General features: G+C 37.3%; 1 protein-coding gene across 2 annotated transcripts; it reads left to right on the top strand.

The window, feature by feature from the left end:
* LOC140808605 (BEACH domain-containing protein C2-like) lies at positions 1 to 23,575 on the top strand. Of its 2 annotated transcripts, none has more exons than XM_073165719.1 (32): positions 1 to 145; positions 832 to 2,914; positions 3,373 to 4,160; positions 5,317 to 6,003; positions 6,740 to 6,874; positions 7,353 to 7,457; positions 7,559 to 7,672; positions 8,456 to 8,532; positions 8,901 to 8,982; positions 9,914 to 10,237; positions 10,682 to 11,304; positions 11,884 to 11,968; positions 12,510 to 12,704; positions 13,387 to 13,932; positions 14,014 to 14,157; positions 14,240 to 14,695; positions 15,240 to 15,385; positions 16,338 to 16,407; positions 16,489 to 16,572; positions 16,848 to 16,904; positions 17,008 to 17,076; positions 17,166 to 17,252; positions 17,328 to 17,444; positions 18,247 to 18,396; positions 18,519 to 18,603; positions 18,698 to 18,818; positions 18,929 to 19,025; positions 19,120 to 19,233; positions 20,197 to 20,566; positions 21,566 to 22,341; positions 22,495 to 22,617; positions 23,088 to 23,575. In XM_073165719.1, exons 2-32 carry the CDS (start codon positions 898 to 900, stop codon positions 23,160 to 23,162), a joined length of 8,919 nt encoding a protein of 2,972 aa, XP_073021820.1. In that variant the 5' UTR covers positions 1 to 145; positions 832 to 897; the 3' UTR covers positions 23,163 to 23,575. The 2 variants fall into 2 exon arrangements, with proteins under 2 accessions (XP_073021820.1, XP_073021821.1); XM_073165720.1 differs by having other exon boundaries at positions 16 to 145; positions 892 to 2,914.
* Positions 23,576 to 24,656: the final 1,081 nt, after the last annotated feature.

Raw genomic sequence — 24,656 nt, 5'->3', positions numbered from 1 at the left:
TTTTACAAATTTTAAAAATTTTCCCATTTCATCTGTCAATTTTCCATTATTTTCAATTTTCTCCGAGGATTATCAATTTTTCCAATTTATTTCGCAACTCCATATTCAACCTCGCTAAGCGCTGAACCAGATCTTTTCTTGCAAGGTAAGATACAATCAATTACGTTCTTTTACCCCATTGTAATCATGCCCATGTTCGCATCTTTGCGGATTTTTAAAATTAATCTCAAATCTTTTGATCCACACTGTGGCAGAAGATGATCCATATTTTAATTTGTTGTGGACCAGCAGTGCGGTGTTTTTAGATCTGTGACGAAGTATCAGTAAACTTTAGTATTGTCTTCTGCCAGACGTTTATCAGTTTTTGATCGTTCTCAGTGCTGATTTTGACCGTTAGTAATGTTGTTTCGCGTCGTACTTCTTGAAAACGTGAGGAGAATCTTTTTGCTTCCCCAAGATGGTGGCATTTGGTTTCAGTTGGATAAATCTTTTGAAATTAAAGCTTGAACTTGCTATACTTGAACCCAGCTATTAAATTGCTGGACCCGTGAAGGTATGGTATTTTAGTTAGAAATGTGTTTGATGCAGATCCTGTTTTTATTGCCAATCATTGGTTTTACTAGTTGATTATTTGATATGGGCACATTTCATATATCTCAGTTATATACTTACGTGCTGGCTTAGAATGGTTGGGGGCTTCCTTTTCAATCCTGCATCTTTCCCTTTCTTTATTTTATTTCCTTTCTAGTGCTATATCATGTGTTAATTTGTCGATGACTGCCTTTTTCTTTTCTTGTATGATTAACTGTACGTTTTTATTCATACATTCAGGTAAAATTACTTTGTAAAAATTTCAAATGAAGAATTCGTAAGATTTAAAGATTGTTGTAGATCGAAATGGAGAAAGGAGGAGCGAGAGTCGATGAAGAAATTGACGCGAAGAACTACAAAACACAAAAAGAAGGCACTGATTGGGATAATAATATTGAAATTTCTCATGCTGCAGACACAGAAACATATAGTGATAAATCGGACGATGTGGTCAGTGATGTAGTCTTAGAAGGAGCTGATGTGGTAGATGATAATTTTTTTGAGCACGTTTCGCTAAAAGATTCTGTAAAAAATGAAGAGGATGTGAATCAGTCTTCGAGTCCTACTAACTTGAGACATTCATCTATTGGAAGCGATAATGTATTTGAATTTTCTTTTGCACATGCTCGATCATCCAAAATAGATTCACCTCAAGGTGCAGAGGTTCGTAATAATAATTTTTTTTCTATCCCTGGGCCGAACATAGATTCAGATTTTGACATGGAGGCATCACCTTCTGCTAGTCTTGATTCTGCTGTAAATTTTCATGGGGATTTTGGATACTCTCCGGTGGAATCGCCTCAAAAGCCAAAGCCTAAACAGGTCGTGCCTAATGTGTCTCCAGAGCTTTTGCATTTAGTAGATTCTGCTATAATGGGGAAACCAGAAAGCTTGGAAAAGCTGAAGAACGTGGTGAGTGGTGTTGAGAGTTTTGGAGGTGATGATGAGGCTGTTGCTATTTCTTATTTGGTTGTTGATTCACTTCTAGCCACAATGGGAGGTGTTGAGTCTTTTGAAGAGGATGAAGATGATAATCCACCCAGTGTGATGCTGAACTCTAGGGCTGCGATTGTGGCTGGTGGGCTAATTCCATGGCTCCCAGACATTGGGGATTTCCAGGGTCTCATGTCTCCTAGGACTCGGATGGTGAGAGGACTACTTGCTATTTTGCGTGCTTGCACTAGGAACAGAGCGATGTGCTCTGTCGCTGGATTATTGGGAGTCCTACTTCAATCAGCTGAGAGGATTTTTGTGCAGGATGTTGGTTCGGCAGAGAAAATGAAATGGGACGGAACTCCTCTCTGCTACTGCATTCAATACTTAGCTGGACATTCTCTTAGTCCAAGTGATCTGCATAAGTGGCTACATGTCATCACAAAAACGCTCACCACGGTGTGGGCTGCTTGCTTATTGCGTTCTTTAGAGAAGGCCATGAGTGGAAAAGAGGCCAGGGGTCCAGCGAGCACTTTTGAGTTTGATGGTGAAAGCTCTGGCTTGCTAGGGCCAGGTGAGAGTAGATGGCCTTTTACTAATGGATATGCATTTGCCACTTGGATCTATATCGAGTCTTTTGCAGACAATATAAGCACAGCAACTACTGCTGCTGCAATTGCAATGGCTGCTGCTGCCACTTCAGGGAAATCCTCTCCTATGTCAGCTGCTGCAGCTGCCAGCGCACTAGCTGGGGAAGGAACAGCTCACATGCCTCGGTTGTTCAGTTTCTTATCCGCTGATAATCAAGGGATGGAAGCATATTTTCATGCACAATTTCTGGTCGTTGAATGTGGAAGTGGGAAGGGGAGGAAAGCGTCTCTGCATTTTACTTATGCATTCAAGCCACAGTGTTGGTACTTTGTTGGCCTGGAACATACATGCAAGCAGGGGCTTCTTGGAAAGTCTGAAAGTGAAATGAGATTGTACATAGACGGTTCCTTGTATGAAAGTCGGCCTTTCGATTTCCCAAGAATTTCTAAACCACTTGCATTTTGCTGTATTGGGACTAATCCTCCACCAACTATGGCTGGTTTACAACGTCGTCGACGCCAATGCCCTTTATTTGCTGAAATGGGGCCCGTATATATTTTCAAGGAACCCATTGGGCCAGAAAAGATGGCACGGCTGGCGTATAGAGGAGGGGATGCACTGCCTTCTTTTGGTAGTGGTGCTGGATCTCCATGGCTGGCAACAAATGACCATGTCCAAAATGTTGCTCGAGACAATGCTTTTCTTGATGCTGAAATTGCTGGCTCCATTCATCTTCTCTATCATCCTAATTTGCTTAGTGGGCGTTACTGTCCAGATGCTTCTCCTTATGGTGCTGCAGGTATCAAGAAGTCCAATTTTTGAGTAAATATAATAAAATAACTACTTCCATTTGATTATTGGGAGTCTTATTTTTTCCTCTGATTTGTGGAAAATATGAAATCGACACAAGTAAAATATTCTAGAAGGTTTACTTCCCCACTCTTCTGGGGGCACACACTTGATTTTATTTTAACATATTTCTTTCCTTTAATCAACTACTTGCCCTACTCTCAAATGATTTAAAATTTGCCTGTAACGAATTGATATTCTTATGGTCATGTTAACTCTCTCTGGAATGCTGTAGAGTTTTTGATGGGTGAAAGTCCTCTATCAACATATTATATTTGATTTATGCATGCACTAAATAAACTGCACAATCTAGCTTTGCTGGATACATTCTTGCTTATCTTTTCTGCATTAAGTGAAGACTGCGCTACAGATCCTCTCTTAAACAATTAGTGGTTTGATGCATTTCAGGCATGCTTCGAAGGCCTGCGGAGGTTCTTGGTCAAGTGCATGTTGCTACAAGAATGCGACCTACAGAATCTCTGTGGGCCTTGGCTCATGGAGGTCCCATATCCTTGCTTCCATTTGCGGTGAGCAGTGTGCACGAGAATAGCCTTGAACCACAGCAAAGTGACGTTTCTCTGTCATTAGCAACAACTGCTCTTGCTGCTCCTATATTCCGAATAATGTCTTTGGCGATCAGGCACCCTGGAAACAATGAAGAGTTATGTCTCCGAAGAGGCCCTGAAATATTGTCGAGAATCTTAAATTACTTATTGCAAACTTTATCTTCAATCGATGTTGCCAAGCATGATGGAGTTAGTGATGAGGAACTCGTTGCTGCTATTGTTTCTTTATGTCAATCTCAGAAGTTCAACCATGTGCTCGAAGTCCAGCTTTTTAGTAACCTGCTACTTGATCTGAAAATTTGGAGTTTATGCAGCTATGGACTGCAAAAGAAGCTTTTGTCTTCACTTGCAGATATGGTTTTCACCGAGGCTTCTGTGATGCGAGATGCTAATGCTATTCAGATGCTCCTAGATGGTTGCAGGCGATGCTATTGGACTGTTCGCGAAAGCGATTCTGTTAACACATTTTCTATGAACGAGGATACTCGGCTTGTTGGTGAAGTGAATGCTTTAGTTGATGAACTTCTAGTGGTTGTTGAACTTTTAGTTGTGGCTGCTCCTCCATCATTGGCTACAGAAGATGTCCGTTGTTTACTGGGTTTCATGGTCGACTGTCCACAACCGAATCAGGTAAATATCAATAGTAATCGAATATTTCTTTCCTTAATCGATTCGGTGGCTCTGGGGTCTTCTATAGTTATTTTGCATAGTATTTTCTTGATTGTCAGAATAAATTTATATTCATCTCAAGTTCAACTAGCTTTATTTTTGTTATCGTTTCGAACAAAAAAGCCCCAGATTTGAGTAAATATCTGTGTAATACTTACGGGGTTCTTGTGTACTAATAGTATACCTATGTTTGCTTCTTATGCTCAAATTAAACATGAAGGCATCCTGGATGAATTTTATTCCTGTTACTTACTTTCATTATCCAATTTCAATGTCAGCATGCCTCACAGAGTTCATAGGAAAACAAATGTACTCCCTTGCTCACTGGAGAAAAACATATTTGAATTAACATTCATTTTTCATAACTATCACCCCAACTATGTTTACCCTCTACTATCAGTGAAAACTGCCAAGGAACCCAAGAGTTGAAACCATTTGACGGAAATTACTTTATTCAACAATTATTCTATCTGTTTGATGATTTGTGGGCTGCTACAGGTCCACATGCCCATATTTTGGGATGAAAAATTTGATTATCATCCTATTGTGAGAATATATAGTTTTGATGTCTTGCTTGAATCATATTTTGAATGATCCTGGATTCCTGGCATAGCAAGATATGTTTTCTTTGAAGGGTATCTGAGATAGTTGATAGGTGATACCTTTTCTTTTCAATGATACAATCGCATTGATAGTTGTACATTTCAACTTACTTAGGAACGAACATGAACCAATTCGAGATGGCAAGGTAATTTGAGTTGTTGACTTCTAATTTTATTCTCCAGAAGGCCATACCTTGTTAGGAAACTAAAGCTTCATTTTTTGTTGTCACTAGAGTATTCTCTTACTCAATTCTTTTTAGGAAATAAAATTGTTAACATTTAGTTGATATCAATTGCTTGTTAGGGGGATTTTTACAGGTCTCAACCCTGATATCTATCCCAATTTTTGGACAAAGGTGCCCTGTCACTTCTACGCATTTCAAGTTTTGAATAATTGAGTTCTGTCATCATCTATATACCCAATAATGATTCAGTGTTAAGTTTTTTCACCCTAAAGTGCTTTAATCCTGTCTGGTTATCTGCTGTGGCATAATCGGCTAGTTCCCTCATTCCAGGTTGCCAGGGTGCTGCATCTGATGTACAGGTTGGTGGTTCAGCCAAATACTTCCAGGGCTCAAACTTTTGCTGAGGCCTTTATATCATTTGGTGGCATTGAAACACTTCTTGTCCTGCTGCAGCGTGAAGCAAAAGCTGGAGATCATGCTGCTGCAGAGTATTCAAACAAGCAGGGGGAGGCATTGTCATCCTCCAAAACAGATACAGATATAAGGGAGGGAATTTCTGAAAATAGCGAGCACGGTTATACAAGATACATGGAGCAAAAAGATTCAGTTTTACATGAAAATGCTTCTGAACTCGAGGGTTTTAGTGGTCCTACGCTATCCAATATTGAAAGGATGTCGTCTATCTCCGAGAATCCTTTCACCAAAAACTTGGGTGGTATAAGTTTTTCAATAAGCGCTGAAAATGCGAGGAATAATGTGTATAATGTTGACAAAAGTGATGGTATAGTTGTAGGAATAATCAACCTCATAGGAGCTTTGGTGATAGCAGGACATTTGAAATTTGATGCGCCTGCTTCCCCAAATGTCTCAAAAAGTATTGTTGGTTTACTTGAGGGAGGAGGTACCATGTTTGATGATAAGGTTTCTCTCCTTCTTTTTGGTCTTCAAAAGGCTTTCCAGGCGGCTCCACATCGGCTTATGACTAACCGTGTATACACAGCATTATTGGCTGCTTCGGTATGCCGTTTTAATATATGACTTGCTGCTGCAATGCCATTTTTGCATGTGAAATAAATTGACTGCTTATCTTTTTGACATATGGTGGACAACTGCGGGCCTTGGTCAAATCTGTTTGTCTTTCCTTTTTGGTCTGTGTAGGATGAACAGAATTAGTTTGGCGAGACACTGTCGTTTTCTGTGTGTGTTCTATATCCGTAGGAAGTAGTGGAAACATGCCTCTGTTAACTCATTTTTGCTTTTACTTCTAAGTATTCTACATGGTTTCTGATGTAAGATTCGCAGGATTGAGATGGTGCAGCAGGTTATTATAGGTCAAATTTAGAATCCGAAGATTCTTGCAGTATTTTCTGTCCATATTTTGGTTAACTTTCCATCTCTGTTAGAAATGGGCCTCAATCAGAATAAAGTGCTCTTTGATCAATTCCATTTAATGGTATAACTGTGACAAACCATTAATTAGTAGGTGCAACCATTGGTCAATCAGTGTGTATTGGACAATGTCACTGCAAATAAAAGTAATGGAAATAATTTATCGTCTGTTTTGCAGTATGATTTCCTAGTTTATAACATTACGTTGAATCTGAATTCTTCTGAATGGAATGTTTAAGGACCTATCAAATCGAGAGTATTAAATTCTTCAAACTGAAAGATGTCCTACTTTTGGGAAAAGCTTGTACAATCAAATCAATGCTTAATTTGAGTTTCTGAGATGCCTTTTTTTTTATGATTTCAGATAAATGCATCTTCAAACGATGATGGACTAAACTTCCATGATTCAGGTCATCGCTTTGAGCACTTTCAACTTTTGTTGGTTCTTCTCCGTTCACTTCCACATGCATCAACAGCATTTCAAAGTCAAGCACTGCAGGTTCTTAGTTTGTAGCACACTCAAATGATATGATATTTTCCTGGCATGTATTTGTTATTTACTTTTTTAATTACTTATTATTATTATTATTATTATTATTTTTTAAATAAGAAATGATATTTTATATATGATAAAATAGGATAAAGTTTACAAAAAGGTGGACAAGATATCCACAAGTACGTAAAGGATAAAAAACCTTCTGCTCACATCATCATCAAATGAAGCTCCATTCCAGCATTGTCACTAATTTTAATTTGTGTTACAGAAGAGTAAACATGTTAGCGGTCTAATGTTCTCCTCATATACTCTCCCACTGTTTGTAATAATCAATTTTTGCTTGACTCTGCAATCTTGGAGGAAGTTTGCTTTACTTATTTTTCATATTCATGACGGATTAACAACGTTCCAGTATATCTTTGTCTGAGCGATATATTGCAAACATCTTCTTTGAATTTTTATAATTTCTTTTTTATTTTAGGATCTATTGATATTGTCTTGCGGTCATCCAGAAAATAGAAGTAACCTGACAAAAATGGATGAATGGCCTGAGTGGATTTTGGAGATTCTCATATCCAATCATGAGGTGTAATCATCAAGCCTCTTTAGTGCTTCACATGATTACATTATTGAGACATCTTTGTCAATTTTATAATTTCCTTGTACTTTTCACCTCCTATCATGCAGAATGGCTCAAGTAAAAGTACAAATCCATCTGAGTTGAAAGATGTAGAAGACTTTATTCACAACTTCTTGATTATTATGTTGGAACACTCAATGCGCCAGAAGGATGGATGGAAGGTTTATGTTCTTTGCCTTTTCCTTTTGTTTTATATTTATTGTCACCCTTGCTGCCAACTTTTGTTAGACAATAAAAAAGGCTGAAGAATTTGTTTTAATAGAATGTTGAGTGGTAGAGAATAAAATGAATTGGTATTAAAATATACTGTGGAAGGCAATGTTTTTATAATTTATTATTTCGCATAATTTTTTCTCCAATTTCAATTTTTTATTTCAAGTGCATAATGCATTCTTCTAGTCCTTAATCATCCCCATCCACACCTATCAACTTCTACTTGTGGTGCTTTGTCATAAGAAATTGCAGCAGGGATTCTCCATTTGCAGATACCCCTGCTTGTGGTGGATTTTCTGGGTGCCCTTATGGGTTTGGCAGTTGTGTAAGGCAACGGGGAAGGTAAGGGAAGAAGAAGAAAGAAAAAAGTAAATTAAAAGTAAAATCAAAAGGAAAAAGGAAAATGAAATGAAATGGGAGGGGAGTGTGTTGGTGAGTGGAGAATATATTTAAGTTTGTTTAAATTCCTATTTTCTGAAATTATGCTGTAGATACGAATATGTGGAACAAAAATAAGAAATTGGTGACGAAAATTGTTATCAAGAATTGAAAGAAACCCTGCCTTTCGGATTTGCTGACCCAAACTCTCTGAAGTTGGATTGTCTATAACAATTTCTATTCTTCGTTTCTGTTTTGGTTGAAATTGTAGTTTTTTTTTTTAATTTTGTTTTTTTTCCTTCTGTATCTTAAATTTCCATGTGTCGTTATCTATTTTGTCATTGTTGTGACAGGATATTGAAGCTACAATTCATTGTGCAGAATGGCTGTCTATGGTGGGCGGTTATAGCACTGGTGATCTAAGGATTAGGTAATGCAACTTAAGACTTGACACTTGCACTCTAAAGTTTAATAGGATAGGAAATAAATATTGGGGTTGCTGCATTTTATGATAGAATATTTCAGCACTCCTTGTCTGGGATTTGCGCTTCACAATGACTTGAATCATGTTTAGCTTTTTTAGAAAATTCATGGTAATTGAGTAATCAGGAATGTATTAACAGGTTGGTTCAAATAATTGTTCTTCAAATATTCTGAATAAAATTCAATCAGATATGCTTAACTTCTGCAGTTCAAAGCGAACTTTGACACTCTGATAGGCCATGCCTCTCTCTCTCTCTCTCTCTCTTGGTTTCTTTTCCAATATTATTGCAGCTTATAGTAACACGTGTTTCTTAGACGGGAAGAATCATTGCCAATTTTCAAAAGGAGGCTTTTGGGTAGCTTGCTAGACTTTGCTGCTAGAGAATTGCAGGATCAGGTGATCTGTAAATATTTTTTATGGCAAGTTCTTTTTCTATTTGTTTATGTAGGATACATATTTATTTCTCCTTATTGACTCACTGGAATTTAGTCGTGACACTAATTTTAACAAAATGTCTTTCTTTACCTCCCTGTGATGGCACATACCATCCAGTTCCAGTCTTACCATTTTAAATAGCTGTAACTTTTCTACCCGTATTTTATTCTGAAACATGGTGGCGGAGTTTCACTTTCCTGATTAATCCAGGACTTGGTAGCAATTTATTGAATAATATATGTGCACTCTTTAGGAAATTTGCAGCGAACTGTCTAGAGGTGGAGACAATTTTAAAATGGCCTCGTGCATTTCTAAATTTGGAATCTATATCTAGCTCTTAATGTGCCCTAAGCCCTAACTCCTCAGTACCCCAGTAAACTACATTTTTAAGTATCAGTGGTATATTTTTGAAAATGAACATAAACTTTCAAATGTACTTTCCAATGTAACCTTGTGGGTGATGACCTAACTCATTATATTTGCCCCTCAAGTGTGGCATCTTCTATGTCTTCCATGTCTACGTCTCTTCTTCCCTTCTTGAACAAAAGAACTTCACCTTCTCCCCCATCCTTGGCAGTAAGATAGGCTATAATTCTCAGCATTTATCGAAGCTGATATTCGTATGCCTCTTAGAAACAAAGAAACCATCTCTATTGAAGCTGATATTCATATGACTTTTGGAATATTGTACACTATTGTCTGTTTCTGTTCACCATTGACACAGTGCCTTTGATCTCTGTTCTTAACCGTGCTCTTCTTTCTTAGCTTTCACATTCTTTACTTGGCTTTTTTTTTGGGGGTCTGTGTGTTCTCTTTTATGGTTTTAAAAATATACATATATTTCTTCTTATTCTACTATGATGTCAACGTCGTAGCCCCTTTATTGCTGCAGACTCAAGTTATCGCTGCTGCAGCTGCTGGAGTGGCAGCTGAGGGGTTGTCGCCTAAAAATGCTAGGATGGAAGCAGAGAATGCTGCTCAACTTTCTGTGGCTTTGGTTGAGAATGCAATTGTGATTTTGATGCTTGTTGAAGATCATTTACGGTTACAAAGCAAACTTTATTGTGCTTCATGTTTTCCGACTACATCTGCGTCCCCACTTTCAACTGTTATTCCTGTGGGCAACCAGGCTTCAAGTACAGTGAATGGAGAAACTCTAGATCCTGTGTCTAATCGTAATTCTTCATCTAATGATGCTGGGGGCCTCTCTCTTGATGTATGTATGCGGCTATATGATCATGACACAACATACATATCTTGTCCACGATGAATAACTGATGCATATGCACTTGCTACTTGTTTTTTTCATTTCCTTACTCCTTCCTTTATGTCTGTTTTTTTTCCTTGAGCATATTTCATATATTCTTGTTTCTTATCATCTGATGTCAGCCTGAAGTGAAAAGATTACTTTATCAAATGTTATACCCAAGTTTGATGGATTTTTTCACCATGCTATTGTTTGCACATGTGATCTCATGTCATTTTCTATTGCAGTAAGTCTGCTATTCATTTTGATAACTGTATCTTATGTGTTTTATGTCATCTGCCACAGTATTGGTTCTAAAAGAATAAAATTTTATGGCATAAAGTTGTCTCTTCATTTCAATTTCGACACATAATCATCTTCACTTTAGAACTGATTTTATCTTGGTTTGAGTAGGTTCTTGCTTCAATGGCTGATGCTAATGGACAAATTTCTACCACAGTGATGGAACGACTTGCTGCTGCAGCGGCTGCAGAACCTTATGAATCAGTTTCATGTGCATTTGTGTCATATGGAAGTTGTTTTATGGATTTGGCAGAAGGATGGAAATATAGAAGTCAATTATGGTATGGTGTTGGTCTTCCTTTGAAGAACTCAGAGTTTGGTGGAGGTGGCAGTGGATGGGATTCTTGGAAATCTGCTTTGGAGAAGGACGGTGATGGAAACTGGATTGAACTTCCATTGATAAACAAGTCAGTTACCATGCTTCAAGCTTTGCTATTAGATGATTCTGGACTCGGTGGGGGTCTTGGTATTGGTGGAGGATCTGGTACTGGGATGGGAGGAATGTCAGTGCTTTATCAGCTATTAGATAGTGACCAACCATTCCTATGTATGCTTCGGATGGTGCTTGTCTCACTGAGGGAGGATGATACTGGTGAAGACCATGTGCTCATGAGGCATTTAACGGTGGCAGATAGGTCTCCGAAGGGTTTTGGTCGTCAAACTAGCAACTTTACTTCTTTTGACACAAATTGTAGATTATCAACTAGAAAACCACGATCTTCTCTGCTTTGGAGGTATTATCTTTGTTACCCATTCCAACCAACGTGAATATATTATTTTACTTCCCATTTTGTAACCATTGATACATTCATGTGAGATTTATTATTTATGTCAACACAAACCCAGCTGTGGCAATGAAATTTATTCATATTTTTTGATCTGCTGATGGTTATACCTGTTTTCTTCACCAAAATCTTAGCTTCGCATGCATGGGACCTGCCAAACATCTTGATGTTCACTTCCCCCTTCTGATGGTTATACTTGTTTTCTTCACCAAAATCTTAGCTTCGCATGCATGGGACCTACCAAACATTTTGATGTTCACTTCCCATCTGATCTCACATAAGGAACTTTTGTTGATTTGATAGCATGTTTTCAGATTCCATGTCAATAATCTTCTTTCTAGCTTTCTGAATCATTGTTTCATATACTTCGCAATGCACTTCATCTTTCCTGGACTAAAGCTTTATGAGAAGGATGATTACTGTCCCATGAGTAACAAATGTGATAGTGCTCCACTCAACTGGGAAAATTGTTTTAAGCTTTTCTTTGTGTATTTACACTAAGAAACTGACTGAGGTTTCAATGTACAGTGTATTGTCCCCTGTCCTGAACATGCCAATTTCTGAGTCAAAGAGGCAGCGAGTCTTGGTTGCATCATGTGTTTTATATTCCGAGGTTAGATTTGTACTATTGTTAGGTTGCTTCTGTTGCCATTAGCAGAATTATATATTCCTTTGTGCTGTATTGGTCCTGAATTATGGATTCGAGTGTAAATAAATCAAGCTTGAGTTTGAACTCAATTCCAAAAAAAATTGAGCCTTGAGCTCAACTTATGAGTTTAAATTTGATTTACAAAATTAATTAACAAATATGTTTGCATAACAAGTTTGACATGCGAGATTGAGCTTATAACTGTTCATGAGCTTCTGACTAAAATTAATTCAATGATAATACAATATTATATATAAAATAAAAATATTAATTTCTTTTGAAAATATTAAAATATATTTAAAATTAGTTTTGCGCTTGCGAGCTCATGAATAAATGGAGTCTATGCTTAGAAAATCTTATACTCGATTGAGCTTGAAACATGCCTGCTTATTGGGTTTGTTAGTTAGCTCAACTCACCTTACTCTCCTATTATATACCAACCTATATTGGTTTCAAGAACAACCACTATTATAACTACTTATGCTCTATTTTATTAATGTTACAGGTGTGGCATGCTATTGGGAAGGACCGAAATCCTCTGCGCAAGCATTACTTGGAGGCCATTTTGCCTCCATTTGTTGCTGTTCTAAGAAGGTGGCGGCCACTTTTGGCTGGAATTCACGAACTTGCGACTGCAGATGGTATAAATCCCCTTGTTATTGATGACCGTGCCTTGGCTGCAGATGCTTTACCTGTTGAGGTTACCGATCCAATTTCCTTTGAACACAGTTATTTTATCCATATTTTGTCGTATAGTAGTTTATCTGAGAAATGAAGTCAGCTTCTTCTGTCCAAACAAATAAAACTTACTGATCCCAAATGAACCTCCATGTTCCAGAACATTTTTCAATGTTCTTAGCCAAATATTTTGGCTCACATTGAATAGATCACACTAAAATCATTTGGTTGAGAACATTTTGGCTCCATTAAATGCAGTCATTTATTTATATCACGAACTTGGTGTTTCTACACCTTCTCATCTGCAGGTCAACATAGTTTTTTTACACGCTTATCTGGATGGTTACGATACATATCTTCTTCAGCTTAGCTATAGTAATGGTCTCTCTTGAAGCTAAGCCACTTGAGTTCAAATCCTTTTAATAAACCCATCTTTTCTATTTACAGATGCATTTCAGTTTTAGAATATCAAAGTTTTGACCCAACTCTTTTTATCCTAGCATGGCCCTATGGTTTGAAAAGATAATACTATATTGGAGGCAAATTTTGTGTCCATATGCCTTGTATTAATATATTAGTATGCTATTTCAAGTATCAACCACACTGCATGTTCTATCTCCTTTGAATGTTTCTCCTATTTATGTTCTGATAAATCTTGCGATTCTTAATGTGCCATAAATAAGACTTATGTTGATACTTCTTAGGCTTCACTTGCTATGATATCTCCTAGCTGGGCTGCATCTTTCGCATCACCTCCTGCTGCTATGGCTTTAGCCATGATTGCTGCTGGTGCTGCTGGAAGTGAAAACAATGCTCCTCCGACTGCCACACAGCTTCGACGCGATTCATCGTTGCTTGAGCGAAAAACAACAAGATTGCACACATTTTCAAGCTTTCAAAAGCCTTTGGAGACACCAAACAAATTTTCAGTTGTTCCAAAGGACAAGGCTGCCGCAAAAGCGGCTGCATTGGTAGCTGCAAGAGACCTTGAGCGTAATGCAAAGATTGGTTCAGGACGAGGTCTTAGTGCTGTGGCAATGGCCACATCAGCACAACGGCGGTCTAGAACTGATATGGACCGTGTAAAGAGATGGAGTGTTTCAGAAGCAATGGGAACTGCCTGGGCAGAATGTTTGCAATCCGTTGATTCAAAATCTGTATATGCCAAGGATTTAAATGCCCTTTCCTATAAATATATTGCTGTCCTTGTAGGAAGTTTAGCTTTAGCTAGAAACATGCAAAGATCTGAGGTATTGCATTCTTTTATTGAAGGCATCAGTATCTTAAAGTTACAGAAAGCATACACTTCAAACCTTTGTTTGTGCTTTTAGGTGGACAGGAGGTCACAAGTTGATATGATAGCTAAGCATCGCACATACACTGGCATACGTGAATGGCGCAAGCTGATTCATTGTTTGATAGAGATTAAATGTCTTTTTGGGCCTTTCAGTGATGATTTGTGCAGTCCCCAGCATGTAGGTTTCTTGTTACTAGAATTTATCTGTATCAAGATTTCTGAATCAACTATTTCTAACTGTTAGCCTGGGAGAGTATTAGGTTTTCTGGAAGCTAGATTCCATGGAAAGTTCTTCAAGGATGAGGAGAATTTTACGAAGGAACTACCGGGGATCAGATCATTCTGGTGCTGCTGCGAACTACGAAGACCATATCAATCAGAAGCACGAAACACATAAAGTTGCAAGTCCATCCAAAGCCTCTGTCTTAGCTGCAGAAGCCATCTCAACTGAGATAGGAAATGAGGAGGATGAGCATGATGCTTTCTATTTGGATGGTAGTCGAAATGGTGAATTTCAGAAGGCGACTGGATCGGATGAGCCGTTGACAATGTTTACAGAGTCTAGAGACCCTCCAGTGACTAATGACCTAGACACGGCACCAGTCTCATCAGCTGTTGCTCCTGGTTATGTTCCTAGTGAGCATGATGAAAGAATTGTTCTTGAGCTTCCGTCTTCAATGGTCCGCGCTCTAAAGGTCCTAACAGGAACTTTTCAAGTAAGCTCTACATACCTTAATTTTTGTGGGGATTCAAGAATCCATTAGAATGATTATGACACAAGCTTAAAATTGTATGAAGGAACTTGAAATCCATAAAATTCCATGGGTTTCCAAACAATCGATAATGAATTTAAGTAATATGTTTGAAGTTCTTTTATTTCAAACCAATCAATCCAAACACACACTAAGAATGTTGAGAAAAGGGACCTGGCAGCAAGAGAATAACTTAATATGTACCTTTTGTCTTTAACCCATTCATCTTTTGGCTACGAGTCCTATTTTTCTTTGGTACGGGCATTGATTTTTTGTTTCCAAATTTGTGATTTGATTGTTGGTCATGGATATGTAGGAATTCCTAGTTTTTAATCTATTGGCTGCTCATTGCTTTAGGTCAAGGATTTGTTAAAACCTGAGTTTCCTCTTCAACTGTTGATCCTACACAGAAGATTTTTGTATTTATCGATGAATAAGTTCAGGATATCTGTGATAACCTTTTATGTCAAGGTAATGATGAATTTGTGAAACTGGTGTGTTTTGACAGATAACAAGTAGAAGAATTAACTTTTTGGTTGATCACATGGATAACGGTGCTAGGGACGATGTGTTGAACTGCAAAGGTTTGAATGAGGTTCAAGAAAAGGATCAAAGCTGGTTGATATCGTCACTTCACCAAGTATATAGCAGAAGGTGATATCATTGACACACCACTTTGACCTCTAAGCCCTTTCTCAGTTTTTATCTAGCATTATTAGTATAAAGTAGAATGGGATCTGTTATTACCCACACCAGTTGTCCTATTTTTGTGATCTATGCAATTTTTTCCCTCTTACTCTTTTACTCTTGTATTTTTTTCTCCTTTTTAGGCTTTAAGTAAGTTTGGTGTCCACAGAACCTGAAACAAGAGGATACTTGTTGTCCTGATTGAAGATTAACATTTCTCCTGCTCATTCCGTTGGCCAGCTTATACCTTTTCTCAAACCTGATGTTTTCTTGCTTGTGTGGATGTTACTTACCACAGATGTTTCATACTGTTATAATCTGGGACGTGAAGTGGAAACAAAAATACTTAGACAGTAAAAGAATGGGCAATTCTTACCTAATATGTCTTGTTGAATTTTTTATCCTCCACCAAAACACCCACTGATGTCCATGAACGTCAAGAGCATAGATAGCATCACAAATTAAGTGTGAGACTTTCTCTACAATGCTTTGGAATAAGCATTAGTAATCAAATAAATAAAGCACTTAAATAAGATCCATTCCCAAGGCTAACATCATACAAACCCATTTCAGACATCATCTAATAGGCTAAGACTCTCTTAACATCTTCTTGAGCAAGTGCTAGACTAATATCTTTTTATGCCTTTCAATGATATCGATTCATTGTAGAAGGATTGCCTATGAAAAGGCGAACTACGAGAGAATTCCTGGCTGCTATAGTCACAGCATGTTTAAGAGCGGAACTAATGGCTTGGAAAAATTACTTCTCTCCTAAAATGTCCTTGTCCAATACTATTGTTTTTCTTATATTCACGTATTCATGAGCATGTTGGTTTGGATCCACATTTGCTTAAAATGGGGCGGATTAGCATATTTTTTTCACCATTATACGTGAATTTTTTAATTTCTATTTTTGCAGATATCTTTTGAGAAGAAGTGCTCTGGAGATATTCACGATTGACCGGTCAAACTACTTTTTTGATTTTGGCGTAAGAACAGATTTTCTGTGATTGCAAAGATTTTTGAATTTTACTTCTAATAATCTTAGTCTATCGGGTTTTCATTTGCAGAGCACCGAGGGCCGACGAAATGCCTATCGAGCTATTGTTCAAGCCCGTCCTCCTCATTTGAACAATATCTACCTTGCAACTCAGGTATTGACCTTGTGATGCCTGGCTGCCCTCTTTTATAACAGAAGTCACTGTGCTCCTCTGATCGGGAACCACCCTCTTCTTTTGGATTTCACAAAACTATTCTGTGTTCCTTACTGAGATTCTGCATACGCATATTTTATATTTAGTTGCAATGGAACATACTGTTCCCACAAACATGGCATTGAATGGACACCTGGATGTGAATGTTTTGATGTTTGATTTTAGTTATATTTTGTAGTATTTCTAAACTAGTATTCTTTTCTCCTGTGCTCAAGAGACCTGAACAACTTTTAAAGCGAACTCAACTTATGGAACGTTGGGCTAGGTGGGAGGTATGTTATAAATTAAGTCGTTCCGAATTTATTTGGTCTATTTCTTTGACTTTAACTTCGTGATTTACATCAATAAGATGCTAAATGGTATGTTTGTTTGCAGCTCAGCAACTTTGAATATCTAATGCAGCTCAATACATTGGCCGGGCGTAGTTATAATGACATTACACAGGTAGTGTCTGCTGGGAAATGCTATTCTCTAATTTGATAGAGACATATTCTTGGATTAATGTTAATGCTTAATTCCATCCATATGTGCAGTATCCCGTATTCCCCTGGGTCCTTTCTGATTATAGCTCACCTAGTTTGGATCTTTCAAATCCTTCTTCTTATCGAGATCTGTCAAAGGTTGTGTATAGTAGAATTTCCTTCAATTACTCCATGTTTCTTTTTGTCTTCTAATTCTTTTGTATATATTTGCAGCCTGTTGGTGCCCTGAATGAGGAGAGACTACAGAAATTCCAAGAGAGATACTCTAGTTTTGATGATCCTCTAATTCCAAAATTCCACTATGGATCACACTACTCCACAGCTGGAACAGTAGGTTCTCACATTATAATGACTGCATAAGCCTCTTTTACCATTAATTGCTACAATTTGCTTTAGAAATCTATTGTTCTTCTGTAGCTTCTATCCATTTATGGTGTGTTTTCCAGAGGTATTTGTCTAGTCCCACCCATTTCCTTTTTTGTCTTGAATAATAAAATTATTCTACTTTAAAAAAAGTATCTATAGTTTGTTGCATCAGTATATTTCATCTTCGCGTAAATAACCTGATTTGCAAGCTTATACCCAATTTCTAGGTAGCTAATTACAATTTTCTATGTCTATTTCCTTGAGCAACTACAACACTTATTTTTGTTTTACCATTCAGGGTTCTGTCATGAGATATAACCTCAGACAAAAAGACATTCGTAACTTCAGAAAGTAAAGCCATTATCTTTCTCTGTGTGGAATAGTATGTCTGACAAGAAACAGCTTTCAGAGTTTTCCTTTTCCCTCCTTTATACTCATGCTTGCTAAACTATAACACAAGAATTATTAAGAATGATGCTATATTGGTTGAATCATTTTATTCCTGATTCCTGAACGCCATTATGGCTAGCTTGCAGAACTAATATATGATATGCTATCGACGCGTTGACTTTATTGGAAAATGATTAAACCATATAGTTGGTCACTAGTGGTATGATCGCTTGAGGTTGCCGCAAAGAGGAGCACTCAAATTATGGCATTTGACGTTAGCAGTCTCATTGATTGTATTTCTTTCTGTATATCTGGATGATATAAGTTCAACTTCGAGTATAAATATTTTGGCTACCTTCTCTGTTTTATGTTTCAGGTGCTATATTACCTCACAAGAGTAGAACCTTTTACTACTCTATCTATTCAACTTCAAGGTGGCAAGTTTGATCATGCTGATAGAATGTTTTCAGACATAAATGCAACTTGGGTTGGAGTTCTGGAAGACATGAGTGATGTAAAGGAACTGGTATGATGTCATTTTGCTCTCTCTTTATTTTTCCTTGCAACTGAGATTCACATCTTGCAGAGTGTATTTGAGCATATGGCTCTTCGAATTTAGTATCGAGTTATTTATTTTCCTTATTTTAGGTTCCCGAGCTATTCTATCTTCCAGAAATCCTAACCAACGAAAACTCAATCGATTTTGGTACGACACAGCTTGGAGAAACGCTGGGTATGCATTTAAATTGCTTGCTCGCTATCTACTATATCAGAAACTGATTCCTGTATAGGTCTTTGATAGTTGTATTTTGTCCCCCACATTTAAGGTTCGGTCCGGCTTCCTCCGTGGGCAGAAAACCCAGTTGATTTTATCCATAAACATCGGATGGCACTTGAGAGTGAGCATGTCTCATCTCATTTGCATGAATGGATCGATCTTATATTTGGGTGAGATATTTTCTAACTGTAGATTTAAGTATGTGTTCCTTCTATTGTAAATAGATGAATGCTAATGTGTACAATTTCTGAATCTGGTTTCAACAATTCTAAAAATTTAGGTATAAGCAACGCGGAAAAGAAGCTATCCAAGCTCATAATGTCTTCTTTTATATCACGTATGAAGGAGCTGTAGATATTGATAAAATATCTGATCCAGTAAGTATGCTTTCTGTTTAATTTTGTTGCTTTAGTTTTACTTTTGAATGCCATCTGGATTGCATTTATTTATATACTCCAAAATTTGTAAAAGGTACAACAGCGTTCCACCCAAGATCAGATTGCTTACTTTGGTCAAACCCCGTCACAGCTTCTGACTGTACCTCATGTGAAAAGGAAGGCACTGGCAGATGCCCTTCACATGCAGGTATTTTCTTTTTCTTAATGTTTCACTTTTTCTTGTCAATTTAGTTTTTTGTTTTCTTTCTTAAATCAACGGCCACTATTGAAAACGACAAAATGTACATGGGAATGGATCTAAACTAAGACCTCCCACTCCCTCTCCTGCATCTACCATATTGCCAGCACTTTTTTTGTTCTACACTATGTATGTAGGGCTGTGGTTTGGATTCAACTGCTGTGGAAATGTGGATAAAAATTGTCAGAAATGTGGATTAAGGATGTTGGATGTGTACCACCAATTCAACATCTTGGCATCTTTTATTAGTTTGATGATACTTCCTCTCGTGGATCAACTAAAGACCTATGGTCGGATACATTATCAATTTCCACTATTTTTCTTGAGAAATAAAAGGGTTTCATATTTAATACTCCCATTCTTATCATTATTTTGGAGTCGAGTTCTTCTGAATCAGCATCTCAAGCTTGTTTCTTTCTTTTGAATTGTGGATTTGTAATTTCTTGTATCTATCGAGTATGAGAATTTTACCTCAACTGTTCAGGTGCATTTTAACAGAATTTATGGAATACATTTAATGTTCTTTTAGGGAACTTACATTTTGAGTAGGATGCTAGACTTTTAATGCCTATAAATCTGTAGTATGTTTACAACCAAGTGGTTTCTGGTTTTTATTTAGCTCCATAAATTGGTAGGCCTTCAAGTTTTCCTTAGTTGTCAGATATCAGCACTTTTTCTATAGTTCTACTCTCTGAGCTGCTTGCTCTCAGATGCCATTCTCATGCTAATAATAAAAATAATTGACAGGTGGGTTTAACTTCTATGCAACATTAAAGTCATTTACAACTTATGAAAGTTATATATGATTTTACAAAGTGTACTAATTTGAGTGAGAACTGTTTTTAATCCGTATAGAATTGGATTAGTTTGAAACATGCTGCAAAGGCATTATGATATCTGCTTGTGTTACAGACCATTTTCCGGAATCCTAGAGATGTTAAGCCATATGTTGTTCCCTATCCCGAACGCTGCAATCTGCCTGCTTCTGCCATTCACGCTTCGTCCGACTCTCTTATAATTGTTGATACAAGTGCGCCAGCTGCACATATAGCACAACACAAGTGGCAGCCCAACACACCTGATGGCCATGGGACGCCTTTCCTTTTTCACCATGGAAGGCCTGGTGGGGTTGCTGGTGGTGGAGCTTTTATGCGAATGTTCAAAGGGCCAACTTCATCTGGATCAGAAGAGTGCCATTTCTCACAAGCACTGGCTTTTCCAACTTCTGGAATCCAAAGCTCAGAAATAGTTTCAATCACCTGTGACGGAGAAATTCTCACTGGTGAGTATACATGCTTTCCAATTTCATTTTAAATCTGACGCCCTTTTTTTCCAAGTCGAAGTCATATGAATTGAGTAATAAACTTAGTTATTCTGAATTCTCTCTGTCCAATGTATCAGAAGTAAGCAGAGGCTATTACTTATTTAACTTACTATGTCATGTAAGATATATTTTTCAGGTGGCTTTTAACTTGTGAAATGGAATTTCAGAGATTGCTACTCTCCTTCCATTATCTATTTTATTGGGCTGAAATTAAGTATCATTGATAGGGTGATTCAGATAGGTAGTGGGGATACCAATATAACTAGAAGATTCGATGGTCTGTCAGTCTGTGCTTGAGAGTGACTCGTTCAGGAATGAGAAATTAAAAGATTCCATGTGGTTCAGTTATCAGTGGAATGCATATAAGATGACATGCCTTCTTCGAAATCATCCCATCAACAGTTATACGAGGATCATGATAATAAGAGTTAATCCGTCTTTCAAACTGTAAGCTATGCTTGTTGCAGTTCACTAGCGGCTGGTTCTTTTGATTCTGACATCATTAGATGATCAAATACAAATTGATTAGAATTTCCACTTTTCTCATTCACTTAGACGGGCTAAATAAGTGACCACCTTTAGCTGGTTTAAAAAAATCACAATTGAGCTGTTGCTGAAGAAACTACTATTTCCTCGTTATTTCCATGAGTGACTATGCTTTGTGTGATAAGAAGTCGCTTTGTGTGATAAGAAATTGCTTTTCACAGTATTTCACTTTTTTGGTTGTCTTGTCTTGTTCATAATAATTATTGGTGGTCTGGACCCTGGAAAACTATGCTTTGTGTGATAAGAATTTGCTTTGCACAGTATTTCACTTTTGTTTGTTGTCTTGTCTTGTTCATATACAAATTTTTATGTAGATTTCTCACAGCTACTTTAGGTTCTAACTGATTGGAAAATGATTTTTGATTTGTCATTAGTTTTTATTGACTTTACAATATTGATCTTTTATTTTAGGGGGGCATGTAGATAACAGTGTGAGGTTGATATCAGCTGATGGAGCAAAAACTATTGAAATAGCCAAAGGGCATTGCGCTCCCGTGACTTGCCTAGATATATCTTCTGATAGCAACTATCTTGTCACTGGATCTCGGGATGCAACAGTTCTACTCTGGAGAATACATCGAGCATCCAGTTCCCATTCTAGTACATCACAAGAGCCTTCCACTAATCCAGGCACACCCAAATCCCCTGGCGTTCGTGCGGCTGCAAACAACATTGCAGAAAATAATAGGGGGCACCGTATTCAGGGTCCCATCCATGTCCTCAGGGGTCATCTAGGGGAAATAACATGCTGCAGTGTCAGTTCTGACCTTGGAATTGTAGCTTCGTGCTCCAAATCATCAGATCTCTTGATTCATTCGATAAGACGAGGCCGGTTGGTTAGAAGACTAGTTGGTGTGGAAGCACATTCTGTCTGCATATCTTCCGATGGAATCATAATTGCTTGGAATAGATATCTTTGTACGCTCAGAACCTTTACTCCTAATGGAACTCTGATTGCTAAAAAGCAACTTCCGCTCCTGTCAAGCGTTAGTTGCATAGAGGTTTCTGTTGATGGACATAGTGCTTTGGTTGGAATAAACCCATCTTTGGAATATGATGGAGGCACTGGTTACAGCCAGCTTATGAAAGCGAAAGAATCAAGTGGTGTAGATAATGAATTAAATAAAGGCGATAGAGTTGATGTGCCATTTCCTTCTATTTGCTTCTTCGATCTCTACACTCTAAAGGTGGGGTAAAAATGGTGTGAGTTTATAAAATAGATACTTTTATGATTTGTATTTATGTTCGGTTCAAGCACATGTACTGTTTTGAGAACGATTTGGCTCTGTAATATTCATTTATGTTATTTTGTCTTACTATTAAGAATCCTCTACCCGCAGGTCTTTCATGTGATGAAACTAGCAGAAGGGCAATATATTACTACCTTTGCTTTGAACGAGGATAACACAAACCTTTTGGTGTCAACAGCTGATAAGCAGTTGATAATATATACAGATCCTGCTGTAAGTTCCATTCTTTTTTATATTGTTTAGTTAGTTATAAATTTAAATTTGATCATGGACTCACATATTCTCTACTACGAAAATACCTGAAGTTAATTGTACTAGCCTCTATTTGCTTTCTTTGTGTTAGGAAAGAAATGAAGTGCGTTCCACTAACTCCTTTCTATGGCAGTGAAAATAATTACATTACAAATCATTATCCACGTCGATCTTTTGGTTCAGTTCATCCATCCAGAAAATACCTGGGAAGAAAGCGATAAACTGAATTCTCACAATTTCTCGAATGTGTCAAAACATGAAAGGAAAAAATATCAGTTAGTTTATGAAGCTTATTTTGAGGGATGAAAATATTGAGCTTGGAGTTTTTAATGCACTGAAAGTTCGGGGATGTTGCCCTACTCTTTGACTAGTACTTGTATTATGTCTACTATTTTTCTAAAAGAAAAATAAATTGTCTCCGTTGCTTGTAGTTGAGCTTGAAGGTCGTAGATCACATGCTCAAGCTGGGTTGGGAAGGTGATGGACTAAGCCCTCTCATCAACTAAAAGTCTCAAGGTAATAATAGATTTCATCTTTGGGAAGGAATCGTAGTTCAACGCCCACTCGCCGCTCGTGGTTCCCCAACTGTATTGCGGGCTATGCATTCTGAAGTATAGTTCCTTATTTTACACTCGGAAGTTTCCTGAATAGCTATTTGGAAGGGCGAGCCAAAAATAGCACGATTGTATTTATTAGTGTGTGTATTATTTTTTAAACCAAATTGGTTAAGAAAGTTTTGGTTGCATTAAGCTTGACCCTCAAATTGTGTATTCTAATTAAATTTTTCCAGGTGATGTATAAAAAATTTTGATTCAATCTTTCCTATAAATTTATCAACCTAAACCTTGATTTTGTAATGTTTTCGGGGAAATTATTCTATAATAATTTTCTTAATTTAAACTTCTTTTGTTTTCTGACATGTTTTGTTTTTGTTTTTTCTATTTGTAGCACATGCACCATTTTTAAAAGATGAATTTCTCGTCTCATTATTTTTTCTTTGAAATTAAAGACTAAATAAATGATCTCCAAAATTAACATCTTATCAGAGAATGCAAGAAATTGCTCAAGTTCGTTATGCATAGATCTTGTATGGATATTGTTAACTTATATTTATTTGAAATCATTTAGTTACATTTTTTTTATTTATGTATCGATGATTATAATAAATTCTAAATCTTTCAGGAATTTAAATTATTAGAGAGAAAAAAATTTCAAATCTTTTTTTGTAGACCCCGCTAGTACATCACTAATAAAAGCTCTATTGCTTCCCAATGTAATGAATTTTTCCAGAAGTCATACAAATGTAAAGAAAAATTTGAACCGAACGAGTCGATTGCCTGTTGCCTCCTTTTCTCTCCATCTCACACAATCTAATGGTAAGGACTTTGAAACTGTGATCTCAGGAACTAGAATAATGATGGATGAACCAAGTCAGCCAGAATAGCGTGCTTCTGTGTTCGACTACGCTCGTAAAAGACTATATATTTTGTGTGTTCTAACATAATTTGGCCTTGCAACTTCGAAGCTGATGTTCCTCTGGCTCTGGCAACTTCATTGAACAGTGTGTTGCATCTCTTCAAGGTGGACCGATCTCGTTTGAGAGAGCAGTGGCTTGGAAGGTCTTGAATGAAGATGATAATGTCCACTGCCTCTGCTTCATGTTCTTCAACTGGTCTTTTGTTTGATTTTACTGTCTCAATTGCTGATATAGTTTTAACGACTCCATTTCCCCTCCTTTTTGGCACTAAAACTCCTATGTTCGATCATACTTCTGATCTTAGACAGTTATAATAACTAATTAATGATGTTTTTGGGATGTGGGTTACTATGTGTTCCTACGTTTTGGCCTAAAAAAACAAGCATTTGTCTGCTAATCATTTGTTTAAAGTTTCTTGAATTCTTAGCACACAGGCACAACAAAGCCTCTTCATCCTGGCCATAGTTACGTGAAGGAGAATCTTGGCACGCCATCAGCCTGATTAACCATCATCTTGGCCATA

The sequence above is a fragment of the Primulina eburnea genome, chromosome 13 (genome assembly GCF_022965805.1).
Source record: "Primulina eburnea isolate SZY01 chromosome 13, ASM2296580v1, whole genome shotgun sequence".
In the NCBI taxonomy this organism is placed as follows: domain Eukaryota; kingdom Viridiplantae; phylum Streptophyta; class Magnoliopsida; order Lamiales; family Gesneriaceae; genus Primulina; species Primulina eburnea.
This window is presented reverse-complemented; position numbering and strand designations above follow the sequence as displayed.

Bases quoted from the DNA above. Each gene is read 5' to 3' on its own strand.
- LOC140808605 (XM_073165719.1), top strand. From the start codon at position 898: ATGGAGAAAGGAGGAGCGAGAGTCGATGAAGAAATTGACGCGAAGAAC. The intron at 11,305-11,883 runs GTATTATCTTTG...TTCAATGTACAG, and splicing joins CGATCTTCTCTGCTTTGGAG to TGTATTGTCCCCTGTCCTGA. The intron at 16,408-16,488 runs GTAAGAACAGAT...TTTCATTTGCAG, and splicing joins ACTACTTTTTTGATTTTGGC to AGCACCGAGGGCCGACGAAA.